General features: G+C 34.9%; 1 protein-coding gene across 14 annotated transcripts in view; it reads right to left on the bottom strand.

Annotated features, from left to right (window-relative positions):
• The window catches only part of STAU2 (staufen double-stranded RNA binding protein 2), a 368399-nt gene that overhangs the window by 326322 nt on the left and 23701 nt on the right, over positions 1-18376 (bottom strand). For 8 of the 14 annotated variants that reach the window (XM_037802429.1, XM_037802417.1, XM_037802415.1 and 5 more), the window contains one exon: positions 173-303. The exons of the other annotated variants lie outside the window; for them this stretch is intronic. In XM_037802429.1, coding sequence (XP_037658357.1) covers positions 173-286 — 114 coding nt within the window. In that variant the 5' untranslated portion in view covers positions 287-303. The remainder of the gene's footprint in view (positions 1-172; positions 304-18376) is intronic. 14 annotated transcript variants of the gene reach the window in all.

Below are 18376 nucleotides of genomic sequence, written 5' to 3' on the forward strand. Positions count from 1 at the left end.
AAATTGTGTAATATTACAAAATATTACTATAGAGCTAAAAGCCTTCAGGCTATCCATCACTCTCTACACACACACACACACGCACACACAAATAAAGCACAATTAAAACCTTAGATGATAAATCTGATAGAGTTTGGTAAGTATGTCTCACCACCTCTCTCCATAACCTTACCTTCGAATGAGCAGGCCCTCTTTCATTCAGAAGTTTATACTGGGGTTGGACTCTATTGAAACGGGCTAACTCATTTACCAGACACATTGGAGTTTTCTCTTTGGGGTTTGCCATTTTATCTTGGAGAGAAGCTGTAAATAAAAAGGCTGTAAAGTTTTTGCGAAGAAAATGACTATCAAATGGAAGAAAAACTAGTTTTGACTTTTTAGATTGAAGTCAGAATGTGCATTTGGATTAAATTATATCATGAATTTTGCATTAAAAATTCAAATCACCTAGACTTCCATTACATGCAGCAGAAATATATATCACATTTAAAACAATAAGTTAAAGTAACTTCTTTCCTAAGTACAAAAATTGCTATATAGAGGATAACAGCATGCTTAAAGATTTTAATAGGAGATTATAATGATGTTTAACTGCTCTTATAAAGTTTCCTTTCTTTCAAAAAATTTTTACATACACACACCGTTTTCCTGATTCTTCTTACTTTAAAACTAAATTCTGTCTTTTTTTATCATTTGATCATGATTTTTCCCTTCTCATTTTGAAGCAGCATGTTAGAAAAAACTCTAGACTTGGGTGTCAGTTCTAAATTTAATCTGAGCTCTTCCAATTACTACTTTTTGGTAACCCTAAGCAAATTAAACATTTTTTTCTTTTTCGCCTTCTTAAAGAAATTTTGAAAATAAGTAGAAAAAATAATTTAACAAATGCTCATATACCTACCACCAAGAACTAAAAATTGTGAACCTTTTCCTTATTTGCCGTATTATTTAAAAATAAGCAGTCCTATAATCCAGTTGAAGCTCCCTTTATCTTCTCCAGAAACTACCACCATATGAATTTAGAATGTATCCCTCTAAGAAACTTTTAAATGTATTTACATGCATGCATATCCATGAAAAAATATATAGTCTTGTTATAGGTGTTTTTATAGTCACATAAATAGGATTATGGTGAATGTATCATTTTCACAACTTACATTCTTCACTCTTCGGGATGTTTATGATTTTTACTCATAGTTCATTACTTTAAACTGCTGTATAATCTCCATTACAATATGGTACCACAGTTTATTTATTCATTCCCCTCCTGGCAGGCATTAAGGATGTTTACAATTCCTCACACTTACAAGTAAGAACATGCTACCAAATGGCTCTCAGAATGACTGTAACAAATTACCCCACCCTCCAGCATGAGAATTACCATTCCCACTCAACCTTGAAGACATGCAGGTAAGATATTTTCACTTTTGTCAATGTGATGGGTAACAAACGGTTTCCCACTACTGTTTTAATTTGCATTACCAGATAACTAGTGAGGCTAACCATCTCAAATGTTATTAACCATTGGGATTTCCTTTTCTGTGCACTTCTATCCTTAATTCTATTCCCTATTTTGGGTGAGTACTCTATTTATAAATCTTTTCTTTTATAGCTTGTGCTTTTTGATTCCTTGTTTAAGAAAGAATTCCCTAACCTGAAAGCTCTTAATGATACTTACTTAAACTAAAGCCTTCTACTTTTTATCTGAAAAATAAAAGAAATCTATCCTATTGAATTCACGGGTTGTTTAGAAATTGAGATTTAATTGGGTGATATGTATGGTATGATTTTCTATACTATACCAGCAATTATCGGGTATTATTATAGCTTCAGATTATTTTCCTAATTCTATGTTAAATTATTTAAGCTATATTTTCTTTCATCTCATTTATAGACACACTTAAACTGATTTCTTTCAATTCTCATTAATCAGTGCCGCCACCCCAAATTTTTTAATCTAATCAGAAAACAAACAAGTAGATTACTTCCTCCTAAGTTCATTCACAATGTATGAAGATTAGGGAAAGAACAAAAAACATAAAGTCAAGAGATGTGTAAGGAAGCCTGCAGTTTAACTTATCCCACAGTGTATCACTCAAATAAACACTTAATGAATTGTTTGTTCAAGGCAGAAAGTCAGTAGTTACATAAAATACAAGTGATATAAGGATATAATCAATTTTGGTTCTTGCATATAATCACATGAAACACTCAAGGGCATCGGCACAGCTACTTGAATATCAAAAAGCAAAAGCAAAATGAAAATTTATTTAAAATGACAAAATATTAAAGTCTGGTAAAAATAAGCCAATTTTGCATAACACTAAAATAGCATTTACACTATAACTGTACAATTTCATAACTCAGTAATACTGCATATTAATATATTAAAATGCAAAAAGTATTAGGGGCAGAGAAAGCAAAATGTGAAAATTTTATATTATGAAAAATTTTAATAGCACAAAATTTAACTGTCTTAAAAGGTAAGTTTATCCCAAGGTGAACCCAGTTTGGTAAAAAAACTAATCTAAATCTTTTAAAGGAAGGTGCTAACAAAAACATGGAATTAAATTCATATTCCATTAATTTTCACCACCTGCTTTTTAATAGTAACATGAATCCAATAAAATGTTTAAATATGTGGTATTATTTACAGATGTGCAAAATACCTACAGATCTCACTTTGATAAAGCTTTATAACTAAAATCCAATAATTAGCATAGCTATTTCTTATTTTACCAAATGATTAAAACCTTATTTTAAAAAACTGTTACTCCTCTGTTTAATCAGAAACCTTATTAGTAATAAACTACTTCACAGAACTCAGTGATCGAACAATTAAAAAATTAATCCAGTTATGTATATATAGTTTACCATAATCCAACATTTAATCAATCCAAAATTTTAACAAAGTATCTACAAAATTATAAAACTTTTAGAAACGCAAACTGCAAAAAATGAGATACATATGAAATGTTACATAGGTATAGATTTTCAAGAGAGCTAAGAATGTCCTCATTGAAGATACACTGAAATAGGCAATTCACTTTAGTGGTTAGAATAATAGAGGCATACTTTAGAAGTAAATAAAATTAACAATAACGAATTTCACAAGCAAAGACTTTGTCATTTTGAGAGAGCAACCACCATAGGATTGTTAAGTGTTTGGGGTATCTCTGCCAATTATTCGTATCTATATGACCAAGAGAAAGCACTAGGTCTCTCTTTCCAAGGCTGTATAATAGATATAACAGTTGTATCTATCTCACTGGATGATTGTATACATTGAGTGAGATGTTGCAAGACTAGTAATAATGATTAACAATCCACTATTCAGACTATAAATATTTGTTAAAACAAACTACCTTCAAATATGGAAACAGTGATGAGTTTGTTTTTCTTTTCTTTATTAGAAAAATTGTGAGTTTAGAGAAAAATCATGCATAAAATACAGGATTCCCATATACCACCCCACCACCAACACCTTGCATTGTGAGGAATATTTGTAACAACTGATGATAGCACATTTTTATAAGTGTTGAGTTAGGTCCATGGTTCAACTTAGAATTCAGTTTGCGCAGTGTAGATCCATGGATTTTTTTAAATTTCAGTTCTGTTACCATATAAAAAAGCTAACATTTCCCTTTTTAATCACATTGAGATATACACTTCAATCCCTTAATAATATTTACAATGTTGCTCTCCTATCACCACCTTCCATTACCAAAAACATTTCCACCATTATAAATAGGAATCCTGTACATTTTAAGCCTTAACGTCACATACCCTATCCTCATCCCCTGATTTTGAGTTCATGAATTTGTTTATTCTAATTGTTTCAAATCAGTGAGATCATACAGTATTTGTCCTTTTGTGTCTGGCTTGTTTCACTTAACATGATGTCTTAAGGGTTCATCCACATAGTTGCATGTATCAGAACTTCATTCCTTTTTACGGCTGAATAATATTCAATGCTGTTATATGCAACATTTTATTTATCCATTCATTGGTTGATGGACACTTGGGTCTCTTTAACCTTTTGGCAATTGTGAATCAGGCCGCTAGGAACACCAGTGTGCAAATATTGTTCGAATCCCTACTTTAATTTCTTTTGGGTATATACTGAATAGTAGGATTGCCGGGACATACTTAGCTTTCTGAGAAACCATGAAACTGTCTTTCACCGTGGCTGCAACGTTTCACATTGCCACCAGCAAAGAATGAGTGATCCTGTTTCTCCACATCCTCTGCAATACTTGTTTTTTTCCATTATTTTAATAGCAACCATTCTAATGGGTATGAAATGGTATCTCATTGTGGTTTTGATTTGCATTTCCCCCAATGGCTAATGATGTTGAGCATCTTTTCATGTGCTTTTTGGCCATCTGTATATCTTCTTAGGAAAGATGTCTGTTGAAGTCTCATGCTCATTTTTAAATTGGGTTGTTTATCTTTTTATGTTACACTGAAGAATTTCTTCATATATACAGCATATTAAACCTTCATCAATATGTGGTTTCCAAATATTTTCTCCATTGTGTAGGTCGTCGTTTGGCTTTCATGATAAAGTCCTGTGACATGCAAAAGTTTTAATTTTGATGTGGTCCCATTTATCTATTTTTAATTTTGTTGATAGTGCTTTGGGTGTAAAGTTCAAGAAACTATGGCCTAACACAATACACTGAAGATGCTTCCCTACATTTTCTTCCAGAAGTTTTGATAGTTCTAGCTTTTATATTTAGGTCTTTGATTTATTTTGAGTTGATTTTTCTATAAGGTGTGAGGTAGAGGTCCTCCTCCCTTTTTTTTGCAAATGGAGATCCAGTTTTTCCAGCACCATTTGTTGAAAAGACTGTTCTTTCCCAATTGAGTGGCCTTTGCCCCTGCCAAAAATCAGTTGGCTATAAATGCGATGGTCGATTTCTACCCTCTCAATCTGATTCCACTGGTCTACATGTCTGTCCTTGTGCCAGTACCATGCTGTTTTGATTATAATAGCTTTGTAACAAGTTTTAAGATTGGGAAGTGTGAGCCCTCCAACTTCATTCTTCTTTATCAGGGTTGCTTTAGCTATTTGGAATTCATTACCCTTCCATATAAATTCAATGATTGGCTTTTCCATTTATGCAAAGAAGGTTGTTGAAATTTTGATTGGGATTGCATTGCTTCTATAAACAGTTTTGAGTAGAATGGCCATCTTAATGATATTTGGTCTTCCAAGCCATGAACACAGAATGTCCTTCCATTTATTTAGGTCTTCTTTGATTTGTTTTAGCAACATTTTTGTGGTTTTCTGTGTACCATTCTTATATGTCCTTGGTTAGTCTGATTCCTAGATACTTGATTATTTTAGTTGCTATTGTGAATGGAATTTTTTCTGGATTTCTCCTTCCAATTTTTCATTGTGTATAAAAACACCACTGATTTTTGGGTATTGATCTTGAATCCTGCGACTTTGCTAAATTCATTTATTAGATCTAAGAGCTTTCGTGTGGATTGTTCCATATTTTCTGTATATAGGATCATGTAATCTGCATACAGGGAGAGTTTTATTTCTTCCTTTCCAATTTGGATGCCTTCTATTTCATTTTTCTAGCCTAACTGCTCTGGCTAGAACTTCCAGTATAATGTTGAATAACAGTGGTGACAGTGGGCATCCTTGTCTTGTTCCTGATCTTAGAGGGAAGGCTTTCAGTCTGTCACCATCAAGTAGGATGCTAGCTGTGGGCTTTTTATATATGCCCCTTATCATGTTGAGGAAGTTTCCTTTTATTCTAGTGTTCTAAGTATATCAAGAAGCAGTACTAGACTTTGTCAAATGACTTTTCTACATCAACTGACATGATCAAGTGATTTTTTTCCCTTCATTCTGTTAATGTGCTATATTACATTAATTAATTTTCTATGTTGAACCAACCATACATACCAGGGATAAATCCCACTTGATCATGGTGTATAATTCTTTTAATATGCTGTTGGATTTGGTTTGCTAGTATGTTGTTGGGGATTTTGTGACCTATATTCATAAGATATTGGTGTATAGTTTTTTTCCTTCTGGGATCTTTCTCTGAATTTGGTAAGAAGGTGATGTTGGCCTCACAGAGTGAATTAGGGAGTGTTCCCTTATCTTCAATTTTTTGAAAGTTTGAGCCAAATTGGAGTTAAGTCTTCTTGGATTGTTTGGTAAAATTCCCATGAAGCCATCAAGTCCTGGAGAATGATCCATGGTCAATGGAGAAGAATGTGAATTCTGTTTTTACTGGGTGAAATGTGAAGATCTAATACATGTCTGTTCGGTCTAGTTGGTTTAGAGTATCATTCAAGTCTTGCATTTCCTTATTGAACTTCTATCTAGATGCTCTATCCATTACTGAGAGTGGTGTATTAAAGACTCCTATCAAGACTCCTAAAGAACTGTCAATTTCTCCCTTCAAATTTGTCTGTATTTGATTCATATATTCTGGGGCTCTGCTGTTAGGTGCACACATATTTATAATTGCTACATCTTCCAGTTGAATTCTCCCTTTCATCAGTTTATCTTTGTCCCTTGTAACTGTTTTGACTAAAAGTCTATTTTAATGAAGGTGTCAGGGATTGATTTTGGTGATGAATGTACAACTATGTAATGGTACTGTGAACAATCAAAAGTACGATTTGTTTTGTATGACTGCGTGGTATATGAATATATCTCAATAAAATGAAGATTAAAAAAAAAAAAAGTCTATTTTAACCAATATTAGTATAGCCACCCCAACTCTCTTTTGGCTACTACTTGCATAGCATATTTTTTTCCATCTGTTCACCCTCAACCCACTTAAATCTTTGAATTTAAGGTGAGTCTCTTGCAAACAGTATATAGTTGGGTCAAATTTTTTATCCATTCTGCCAATCTTTGCCTTTTGTTTGGAGAGTTAATCTATTTACATTTCAAGTCACTACTGATAATACAGGACTCTCTTCTGCCACTTTGCTATTTAACCTTTGTAAGCCTTATACCTTTTTGGTCCCTCACTTCTGTTAATGCCTACATTTATATTTATTGGATTTTTTTATGTTGTACCATATTGAGCCTTCTCATTTCTATCTGGATATATTTTTCATCTGTTTTCCTTGTGGATACCACAGGGTTAACATTTAACATCCTAAGAATATAACAGGCATACTTGATTTGATACCAACTTAATTTCTACAGTATGCACACATATTTATCCTATACCCCTCTGTTCCCTCACCTGTTTTTTATCTTGTTACCACTGATATCTTTGTACATTATAAGTCCAAAACCATAGATTTATCATTACTTTTTATGCATTTGCATTTTAGCACCTTTAGTAGGATGTTAAGAAGTGGAGACAGATATCAAACAATACACTACAATAATCGGGCATTTGTAATTACCCAAATGGTTACCTTTACTGCAGATCTTTATTTCTTTATGCCACTCTGAATGACTATCTAGTGTACTTTCTTTTCAATCTGAAGACCTCTGTTTAGCATTGCTTGTAGGGCAGGTCTAATGATGATGAACTCCCTCAGTTTTTGTTTATATGAAAATGTCTTAATCCTCCCCCCTTTCAGAATCAAAGTCTTGCTGCATATAAGATTTTTGCTGGCAGTTGTTTTCTTTCAGCACTTTAATTATTTCAGCCCCTGCTTTCTTGCCTCCATGGCTTTTGATGAGAAATCAGCACTCAATCTAATTGTAACTCTCTTGTATGTAACATATTTCTTTTCTCTTGCAGCTTTCAGAACTCTCTCCTTGTCCTTTGCATTCAGTAGTGTAATCAATATATGATGGTGTATTTTCCCTCATGTTTATTGTATTTGGTGTTCCCTGGGCTACTTGGATGTGCATATTCACGTCTCTTTCTGAGTTTGGGAAGTTCTCTGTCATTATTTCTTTGAGTATTCCTTCTGCCCCTTTCCCTCTTTCTTCTCCTTTTGGGACTCCCCATAATGTGTATATTGGTGCACTTGATGGTGTCGCCGGCTATTTTTGCTTTTAATTCTTTTTTCTTTCTGCTCCTCAGTCTTGACTTCATGTTCACTGATTCTTTCTTCTGCCAACTCCAATCTGCTCTTGAAACCATCCTATACATTTTTCATTTCAGTTATTGTGGTTTTCAACTCCATTAGTTCTGTTTGGTACCTTTTTAAAGTTTCTCTCTCTTTATTAAGATTCTCATATTGCTCATTCATTTTTCTCCAGGTATCCTTTAGTTCTTTCTCTGCATGTTCCTTTATCTCCTTGAACATTTTTAAGATGATTTTTTTAAAGGCTTTGTTCAGTGTGTCCACATTCTTGTCTTCTTTGTTGGTGTTTTCTGGATCTTTAACCTCTTCCTTTGGATGGACCATCATTTTCTGTTTCTTTCTTTGTCTTGTACTCTTTTGTTGCACACTGTAAAATTTTAATATTTTAAAATGTTAACCCTGGGATTTATTCCCTTAGATGTCTGTTTCTTGATTTTGTAACCCACTGGTGATAAGACAGAGATTTTCTTGAGCTCCAGCCCTCCTATCAGGAAGGTCTTGGGCAGCAAGGTGAATGCAGTGTGCAGGCTTTTCCCTCTTTTTCTGGGCCTCTGTCTGGTCCTTGGCTTTTACTTGTTAGTTGTTTTGGAGATTCCCTGTCCCTATTTACTGGAGTTTGGCTGATCCCTCTGTTTCCCAGGAGACACACCTCCCTCTCTTGGGTGTTTGAAGCCAGCAGGCCTTTGACCCAGACTGCCCGCCTCTATAGTTTCTTACACTCCTTTCATTGTCTCAAGCTGCTTTTGCCTGGAGGGCAAATTCTGGGAGGAGGGGCACGCCAGAAAGGACTTTCCCAAATCAGTCTTTCCCAGCTGAAAAAGAGACAGGGAGATCCATGAAGGAGGTGCATATCAGCTCCAAAGTGCCTTGGGGAGAGGATCAGGAAGGGCACCAAGAGCTTCTCCAACAGCTCCCCAAAGCTGAGCTTTCCTGGACTGCCCAGAAAATGCAGCCCTTCAACTAACTGTCCCCACAGCCCTGAGGAAGCACTGTGTCTTTAAGTCTCCACCACCCCCACCCCTGTCCAGGGAGGGTTGAAACAATGGCTTCCACCCTCTTTGTCCAGGGCAGGTTGAAACAAGGCTAACGCCTTTTGGTCCAGGAGGTTAAAAAATTGGCTGCCCTCAGAGCCGGGCCCCCAGCGATCCGAATTCACTAATCAAAAGCCAAAAAGCCATCATCAGTGATCAGCCATGCCCACCCCTGGTCTTGGGAAGAGGATTTTTATGCCCATTTCTGTCACCAGTGAGCTAGCCAGGGGCAGGAACCCACAGTGGCCTGCCACAAGAGTGGATGCCACCACACAGAGAAAGCAAGTTACTGTTCTTCACTGTAATTTATCAGCATCTTCCTCCCGCTTTTCCCTGGATGCTGTACAGTGTTCTTCTGGCATCCAGAGTTTCAAAATGGTTGTTTCGGACAGTTTCTGCCTGTGTAATAGTTGTTTTGGTGGAAGTACTGAGTCCTGGTACTCCCTACTCTGCCATCTTTCCACAATCCTCCCATGATACAGTTTTATAAATATTATCTTTTTCAGCTAAAATAGTTTAAGATGGAATATTCTGTTAGGAGAGATTGATTTTATTCATACTGAATAAATGCACTTCTTAAATATTCTGTGAAAAGCATGTATTTGTTATTATTTTCTCCTTTGACTTATCATAACTTCATAACTATTTCCACTGTTCTAAAAAAAAAGTTCTAAATGTGATATAAATTACATTTAAGAATTCTCATATCTGTGCTAGGGACTATTCTGCCTTTGTTGATATGAAATTTGTTTATACAACTTTGATAAGAAACACTGGCAAAAGAGATCTAAAAATAGCAGTTCCTGCATATTCAACAACAGTTAGATATACTATGAACAGTTTATTTTCACATCTTTACAAAATTTTCTGGACTCGGTGGGTCTTAAGTCAAATTATATCAAAATAATGTAGCACACAGTTTACAATAAACAGACAAAATCTCTGCCCCCATGGAGCCCAAAGTCCGGTGGAAGAAAGGCACATATAATAGGTAAACACAATAACTTACAATACGGTAAGTGTTGTAAGGTTGTTACAGGGACTCCTCAGGCAAAAGCGGTGTAGAAAGGCAGGTTTTAAGGGGTGCTAATCAGATTAGTTATGGAAAGTAAGAATTCACCAAGCTAACAAGGGAGGAAGAGAAACATTCCAAACTTCTCAAAAGAGCACAGATGCATAGGAAAGCACATAAAATGTCTTACATTCTGGGAAATGCAAGTAGATCATTAGCAAAATATAGAATGCATGGGAAGGAATAGCAGGAAAAAACTATTTGGCCAGAATCCACTAAAACACCCAAAGTTTTCTAGGCCAGAACATAAAGCATAACTTTATTAAAGTAGTTGAAGTCCAGCCAGGACTATTGCTAGTACAGTAAAGGTATAGTCTACCTCACCTGACACGGCAAATCTCTCTACAGGACGATCTGTGTCTATCCCTCGTCGCAGGAATGGCTTAGACCCAGTTTCCCTTTGCTGGCTCTCTGTTCCCTGCTATTGGAAGGAATTTACTAATTCCCAAGTAAAACAGAAAGAAAACAGAGCCAAAGCAGCAAAGGAATTTACCTTTCATGGACTCTTGTCTTCCGAGAGAAATGTGACTATCTGTCCACAGCTATAATAAAACAGATCTTTTAACTTCAAATCAGGCCTTAGTCCAAGGCTGTCCAAGTAAAATCACTGATAAACTATCCAAGGACCAAACTGCTCTATTATAACAGCCTATCTATTAGGAAAAAATGTAAGCTCCTTATCTCATATCAGCACAAAAATAAATTCCACAAGTATTAAAATATAAAATACAAAAATACCATAAAAGCACAAGAAAACTTGGCTAAATATTTTTCATAGTCTTGTAACACAGAAAGCCTTTCTAGGTAAGAAAAGAAACCTAGAGACCATAAACTAAAAACCTAACAGATTAACAACATAAAAACGTAAAACTTCTATATAGTAAAACATACCATAAACAATGCAAAAAGACAATATCCAAAACAGGGAGAATCACAACATATGTAAAAACAAATTTTAACATCCCTAAGATACAGAAATATGTTACTTTAAAAAAAACACTCAATAGAAAAAGGGGCAAATGATAAATAAAATCAATTCATATTATATAATTTATTGAGTAAATACATATGTTCAAAAAAACAAATGTTTAAAGAAATAAAAATTCAAATTCTGATTATACAACTTTCCCCTATTATTCTGAAAAAGTAAAAAAAAAAAAAAATGATCACACACTGGCAAGGATGTTAGGAAAAGGGAGAAAATTCCGTGGGGACAAACATAATTAGTACAAATTTTTTGGAGGACAATCAGGCAATATTGATTAGTTTCAATTGTATACCTCTCTTTAAAACAGCAATTCCACATTTATGTTTATATACCACAGGAACACTCACATAAGATATATGCTATGACGATCTCAATAGAAAAAACTACAAGCAAGCTAAATATTTATCCATTAACAATGATTAGTGTCAGCATTACTTCATACAGCAACTGTTAAAGAAGTTGGAAAAAAAGCCAGGCTAGAGAGATATGAACGAAATGGACTTAGTTAGGACTAAGGTAAATTAGAATACAGGGCAAAGGATGATATTGACTGTATTTTAAAACTCCAACTTCTGTGTAAGACCAAAGGAAGAGAGGTTTATTTGGTACAAAATTTATATTTACTGCAGCACACTATATAATTTAACCTGTCTGGTCAGTTTACTTAAACAATGTAAGTACATGGAAACTAGAATAGGGTATGAGATCTTGTTATTCTGTACAGACTAATGTAATATCCCAATACATCCCAGAATACCTGGGGCAGAAAATAAAAAAGTATTTGCAAAGTTGCCTGGAGGGACTGGGGGGAAATGTGGAACTATTAAACTTCCCCACATGGGGAACTCCTGCTATTCTGTTAAGCAATAGGGACTCCCAATTTAATAAGCCAAGCCCTCAATTTACAGGCTTGACCTTATGAAACTTCTCTCTCTAATGGCAAAGCTAAGCCTACTTATAACTATGACTAAGAGTCACCTCAAGAGAACCTCTTTTGTTGCTCAGATGTGGCCTGTATATCTAAGCCAACTCTGCAAATTAACTCACTACCCTCCCACCTATGTGGGACACAGCTCCGGGGAGGGTAAGTCTCCCTGGCAATGTGGGACATGACTCCCAGGGATGAGCCTGGCCTGGCAATGTGGAATTGAGAGGGCCTTCATGACCAAAAGTGGAAAAAGAAATGACACAAAATAAAGTTTTTGTGTCTAAGAAATTTCAATTAGGGTAGAGAGGTTCATTCTGGAGTTATTCTCTATGTATTATACAGATATTCCTTTAAGTTTCTAGTGTATTAGAATAGCTAAAAGGAAAAACCTAAAACTGTAATGCAGTCCCCTTGATTCTCGATGATGAGTGTATAACTATATGGCTTTTTTCATGTGACCATGTGATTGTGAAATCCTTGTGACTGACACTCCCTGGGTCCAGTGTATGCAGTGTATGGGCAAATGAGTAATAAAATAAAGACAAAATAAATAAATAAATAAATAATGGCGGGGGAATAAGGGGTATGTGATGTTTGTGGGTTTTTTTTTAATTTTTTTCTTTTTTTTTTTTTTGAGTAATTAAAATGTTCTAAAATTGATTATGGCGAAGAATACACAACCATATGACAATATCATAAGCCACTGATTGTATACTTTGGATGGATTATATCGTGTGTGACTGTATCTCAATAAAATTGCATTTAAAAAAATAATGATTAGTTAAACTATAATGCACTATTTTGCAGCTCTGAAAAGAGAATTGGGTACAGTGTTCATGTACTGACATAGAAAAACATTACAAAATGTTGAATGAAAAAAAGTTCCAACACCTTACTGTTTGATCTTACTATTATTTTCTTTAAATCAAATGTGTACGTATTAAAGGAGAAGTGGAGGGTTGGAATCCTCACTTTCCACTTTGAAATACTGGATTGTTTTACTTTTTTATAATGAGTATGTTATACTTTTATATTTAAAAGCTTATTTTACAAAGTCATACCAAAGGTAGTGAGGGAATGGTCCATGTTGTAAAAATCTTGAGCTCCAAGTGCTATTACTGTCCTTTCTAAGGTCTTTCTGAAAAACAGAAAGATGCTCAAGAATCTGATTCAAATCAGGCCTTAAATGTCAAGCCCACAAACTTTTCCAGAACAGTCATCTTGGGGTTTATACATTGCTAAAACATAGTGTGGTCTCTGAGCTTATCAATTCTCACATATCTTAAGATATTTATCCAAATCAGAGAGGTCTTAGGATATTTACCAATATCATGGGTATTTAACAACCATCTTAAATTTTTACATATCTTTCCAAACCTTACCAATTAAATAAGACTGATAAAAGTAGTATTATCCATTTATTTTATTAGTATACTTATTATTACTGCTCTAAAAAAGACATTTAGATAGAAGTAATTACTCAGTCTCAATTCAAACAAGTATCCCTAGGGTGTAATGGAAGCCCATCCCAACTTCTACACACCCATAGCATGCTGTGCAAATACATACCAGAGAACTTAACACACTATATTACAATCATTGATTTAGTAGTTTTATCCTTTCCCTGTTCTCTGAGCTGTCTGAGGAACAGAACCATGCTTTACTCAACTTCATTTTACCAGTAGTGCCTATAACACAGGAAGCATTCCATAAATATTTGTCTAATAAATGAGACAATAAACCATAGAGCCATTTATTCATCATGAATAAAGAAGTGGATTTCTTTTCTCAGGTATTCCTCAGATAATGAGCAACTAATCACCCTGCCTAGAGACCAGAGTACGCCTCTTGGAAAGATGGGTCTGGTGTACCTCATGTGACACTAATAACTATGCTTCAGACTTCCCAGAGACCTCTGTGGGTGCACAGCCCTCAGGATCTGCTTCCCTATATCTCCAGGAACCCTACAATTCTGCAAATTCCCTTCAGAAAAGACCCAGCTATTCCCAACATCTATTAGCTTTTCTGGCCAAAAGTGAAGTTGAGAGTTTCTGAATAATGAACACTCTGTATAAGGACCTAGGAAACACGTAAGATTCACCAGATCCAATAGACATATATTTTTCCCAAGATATATAAACATCTATTTGTCTTCAAGTTTATATCACTAATTATCATTAATTGACCTGATTTCTGACTTAACTTCCCATGGAATCTTCATCAAAGTTATCATCTCCCATCTGGAAACTTGATGATTCCAGTGAGATTCAGTATTCAGTTCTCTGGTAAGCTACAATTTGTAGGTACAGAGAAAAAACAATAGACCCTACTTTTATTTCTAGCAGACCAACTTCTCAAATAAAATACATTCATACAAATTTATCACTTAAGGAATTCACCATCAAAAACTACTTCTACCCTCCCCACATTGTAATGAATACAATGGACATAGACCTACATTATTAAGATCAAGTCTTAATTATGAAAATAGGATAAGAAACCTAGGAAAAATATATTATTTTACTTAGCATTTCTAAATATTTTAATTTTTCTAATTGGTATACTATCACTGGGGGAAATATAAGTATAAAAATATTAAAAGGCTCATTTATACAAATTAGTGCTAGTTCTACAATCCATTCATTCATTCAACAACAACATGCAATAATATGGATGAACTTTGAGGACATTATGTTGTGTGAAATAAACCAGACACAAAAAGGACAAATATTGTATGACCACACTAATATGAACTAATTATAATAGGCAAACTCATACAGAATTAGAATCATCAGGCATCAGAATGACAGTAGAGAAGGGGGAGCTGATGCTTCGTTTATGCAAAATTTTTAATTATGTTGATTACAAATGTTTGGAATGGATAGAAGTGACATTATTATGAGTGTAATGAACAGGGCTGAATTACGTATGTGAGTGGAGTTGAAAGGGGAATTTGAGGGTCGTGTATGTCACTAGAAGGAAAGCTAGAGGATAAAATATGGGATTATACAACACAGTGAACCCCGCTGTGGACAATGACTATGGTTATTGTCTGTACGAATATAAGAATGCTCATTCATGAACTAGAACAAATGTATACTATTATTACAAGGCATTAATAACAGAGTGGTATATGGGAAAAAAGACACCTAATGCAAACTGTGGTCTATAGTTAACATAATATTTTAATATCCCTTCAACAGTTGTAACAAAGGTACCACACCAATGCTAAGTGTCAATAATAGGGAGGTAAAAGGGATATGGGGTTTCTCTTTCTGGAGTAATGAAAATATTCTAAAATTGATTATGGTGATGAAGGCATAACTTTGATTATACTGAGAGCCACTGATTGTACACTCAATAAAACTGCTCTTAAAAAAAGTCATAAATAAACCGGTAAGATTGCTAAAAAAAAAATAACTATTTTAATATCATTATTAACCTGAAAAGTCTGAAGGTTTCTTAGGACAAATACCAACCTTTATGAACATGTGCTTAGTTCAACTCCATGGCACTGAGGTTCTGGTTCTAAGTAGCCTACCTCCAAAAGGAAGCATCATAATAATGAATAGTAGAGTCTGAGAACGAGATAGGGGAAAACCAGTATTTTTGAAATAGCTGTTATTCACAGTTAGGAAATAACTAAGTCAGGTGAATTCAGGTTTCTCTCACTTCAGACTCCATGCTCTTGCCAGCATATCAAACAGATTCCATGGAGGGAAAAACACAGAAATACGATAATTAAGGTAGGAAAAGGAGATAAGAAGCAGACCTATTCCTGCTACGACACTAGCATCCATCAACTCAATGTGACAACCTAGAAGAAAAGAGCACTTTCCCCTGAAAGAAAACCCACGGAACCTACAGGAAAACATCACCACTTATTTTAGATAGAATTAATACCATTTTGCATCAACATTTTTTCAGGTGCTACTTAGAAAAGCATTAGCTAGATTTTGGGGAGATTATTTTCTGGATCCTCAAGAAAGATTGCTTAGCTCTTGTTGGAATCCTGGGCACAGGGCATTCCCCAAGGGCCTTGAAGACTGCAGACAGCAGCTTGGGTGACCTAGGTCAGTTAAGATTTGACCTATTCTCCTTGTGAAATCAGGTGCTAAATGTAATTGATACTCTCGAAACAATCTCCTCCCTGAGACTCCCTGAGATACTGTTATCTACAAGTTAATCTATAATCCTCCCCTCCTCCCTGTTGATTACAATCAATACCTCCCTACTTTGCAAGACTCCTGTTCCTGCCTTATGTTCTCATACCCACTGGAATATCGAGCCCTTATAACCAGGCTATTCAGCCCCTGCAAAGTGCGGAGTATTTCCACGTGGAGCTCTGAACCCACCGCCATTCAGAGCAGTTCCTGAATCCATTCAGAGAAGCTCCTGAATTCAGGGCAATGTGACTCAACTTCCCACCCTGTCGGTGAGCCCTATAATAAAGGCTCATGTCTCAGAACATGTCCAGTGCTTTCTTTAGTCCTTTGGCTACAAAAGCTCTCTTGGGCCATGACAGCTCTTTATATAAGAAATCCTAATGAAATTTACTAATTTTAAAGAGAGACAGTATTCCTACTATCCTTCAGAGTGAGCAAATAATGGTGATGCCTTTTTTTTTTTTTGCTTTTTTTAATGCAATTTTATTGAAATATATTCATATACCATACAATCACCCAAAGCATAGGTGATACCTTTTTGTAAAACACAGCAGTGAAGATGCTGTTAAGTTGCTTTTTATTTATCACAGTGACCAATTTCAAATCTGGTTTCTTCCATGGTCTTAATAATATACATGGCCAAGGTAAATCCAAAATAGGGTCCCCAAAAATGTGTTGAGCAACAATACCCTTCCAGGAAGAATAGTTTGAAGAGAAGTACATACATTTCAAAGTATAAAATCCAGTAATTTTAATTTTATCATCCTTTCCAAAATCCCATTATCTTACTGTCACCCCATTTAAAACAGAAACTCAATCAAACTATGTAATCCTTTTTAATCAAGCATAACTATACCATTTCAATATTAATCCACACCGTCAAGTTCTCATACTTTTTAGAAGAGTTTGTGTACACATAGTATTATTTCTTCCTTAAACGTTTGGCCAAATTTACCAGGGAAACAATCTGGAACCAGAGTTTTCTTTATGGGAAGGATTTAGTCATAAACATAATTTAATACATAAAGGAACTATATAGAATAGATATGCTCTGGTGAGTTTTGGTCATTTGTGACATTCAAGGACTTTTGTCCATCAGAATTATTCCATTATCTTTTTAATGTCTGTAGGATCTGTAGTTATGTTCCCTATTTCATTCCTGATATGGTGTCTTCTTTTTTTCCTGACTCAATCACAAAATTGGTATTTCAAATAACCAGCTTTTACTTTGATGTTCTCTCATTTTCCTATATTCAACTGCATTTATTTCTGCTCACATCTTTATCGTTTTCTTTCTTCTGCTAATTTTGGATTTGCTCTTTTTTACCCTAGTTTCTTAATGCAGAAGGTTAGATCACTGACTTGAAATTTTTCTTTTTTCTAATATAGGCAATTTTTCCCCCTTTGAGCAATGCTTTAGCTGTATTCCACAAATTTTGGCTTGATTTTTTCCATTTAAATTACTTTCCAATTTCCCTGGTAATTTCTTTGATAATCCTTGGGCTATTTAGAATTGTATTAATTCCAAGATATTTGGAAATTTTCCAGATACATTTCTGTTGTTGTTTTCTAGCTTAATTTTGTTGTGGTCAGAGAATGTGCTTTATATATTTTTAATCTTCTTAAATGTATTGGAACTTGTTTTATGATAGGTTGAATTATGCATCCCAGAAAAATTAATATTCTTAACCTTAATCCATTTCAGTAGGTGTGAACCTGCTATAAACAGGACATTTTGAAGATGTTATTTCTCAGTTAAGGTGTGGCCCAATTGAATGAGGTGGGCCTTAATCCAATTACTGGATGCTTTATGAAAAAAAAGTCACATGGAAGACAGGAAGCAAGAAGCTGGAAGTCAAGAGAACACAGAGAAGAAAGGAGAGGACATTGCCATGTGCACTGCCACATGACAAAAAAGCCAAGTACCTAAGCATTCCTGGCAGCCAGCCCCAGAATGCCACAATCTTGGGGGAAGAAAGCATCACCTTCTAACACTTCTCAAAAACACTTCTCAAAAACACTTCTCAAAAACACTTCTCAAAAACGTGAGCTTCAAAACCATGAGCCAATAAATACCCATTCTTTAAGCCACCCCATTACATGGTATTTGCTTTAGCAGTGGAAAACTAAAACATGGCCCAAATAGGGTCAATCTTA

The sequence above is a fragment of the Choloepus didactylus genome, chromosome 14, assembly GCF_015220235.1.
Source record: "Choloepus didactylus isolate mChoDid1 chromosome 14, mChoDid1.pri, whole genome shotgun sequence".
Classification (NCBI taxonomy): Eukaryota; Metazoa; Chordata; class Mammalia; order Pilosa; family Megalonychidae; genus Choloepus; species Choloepus didactylus.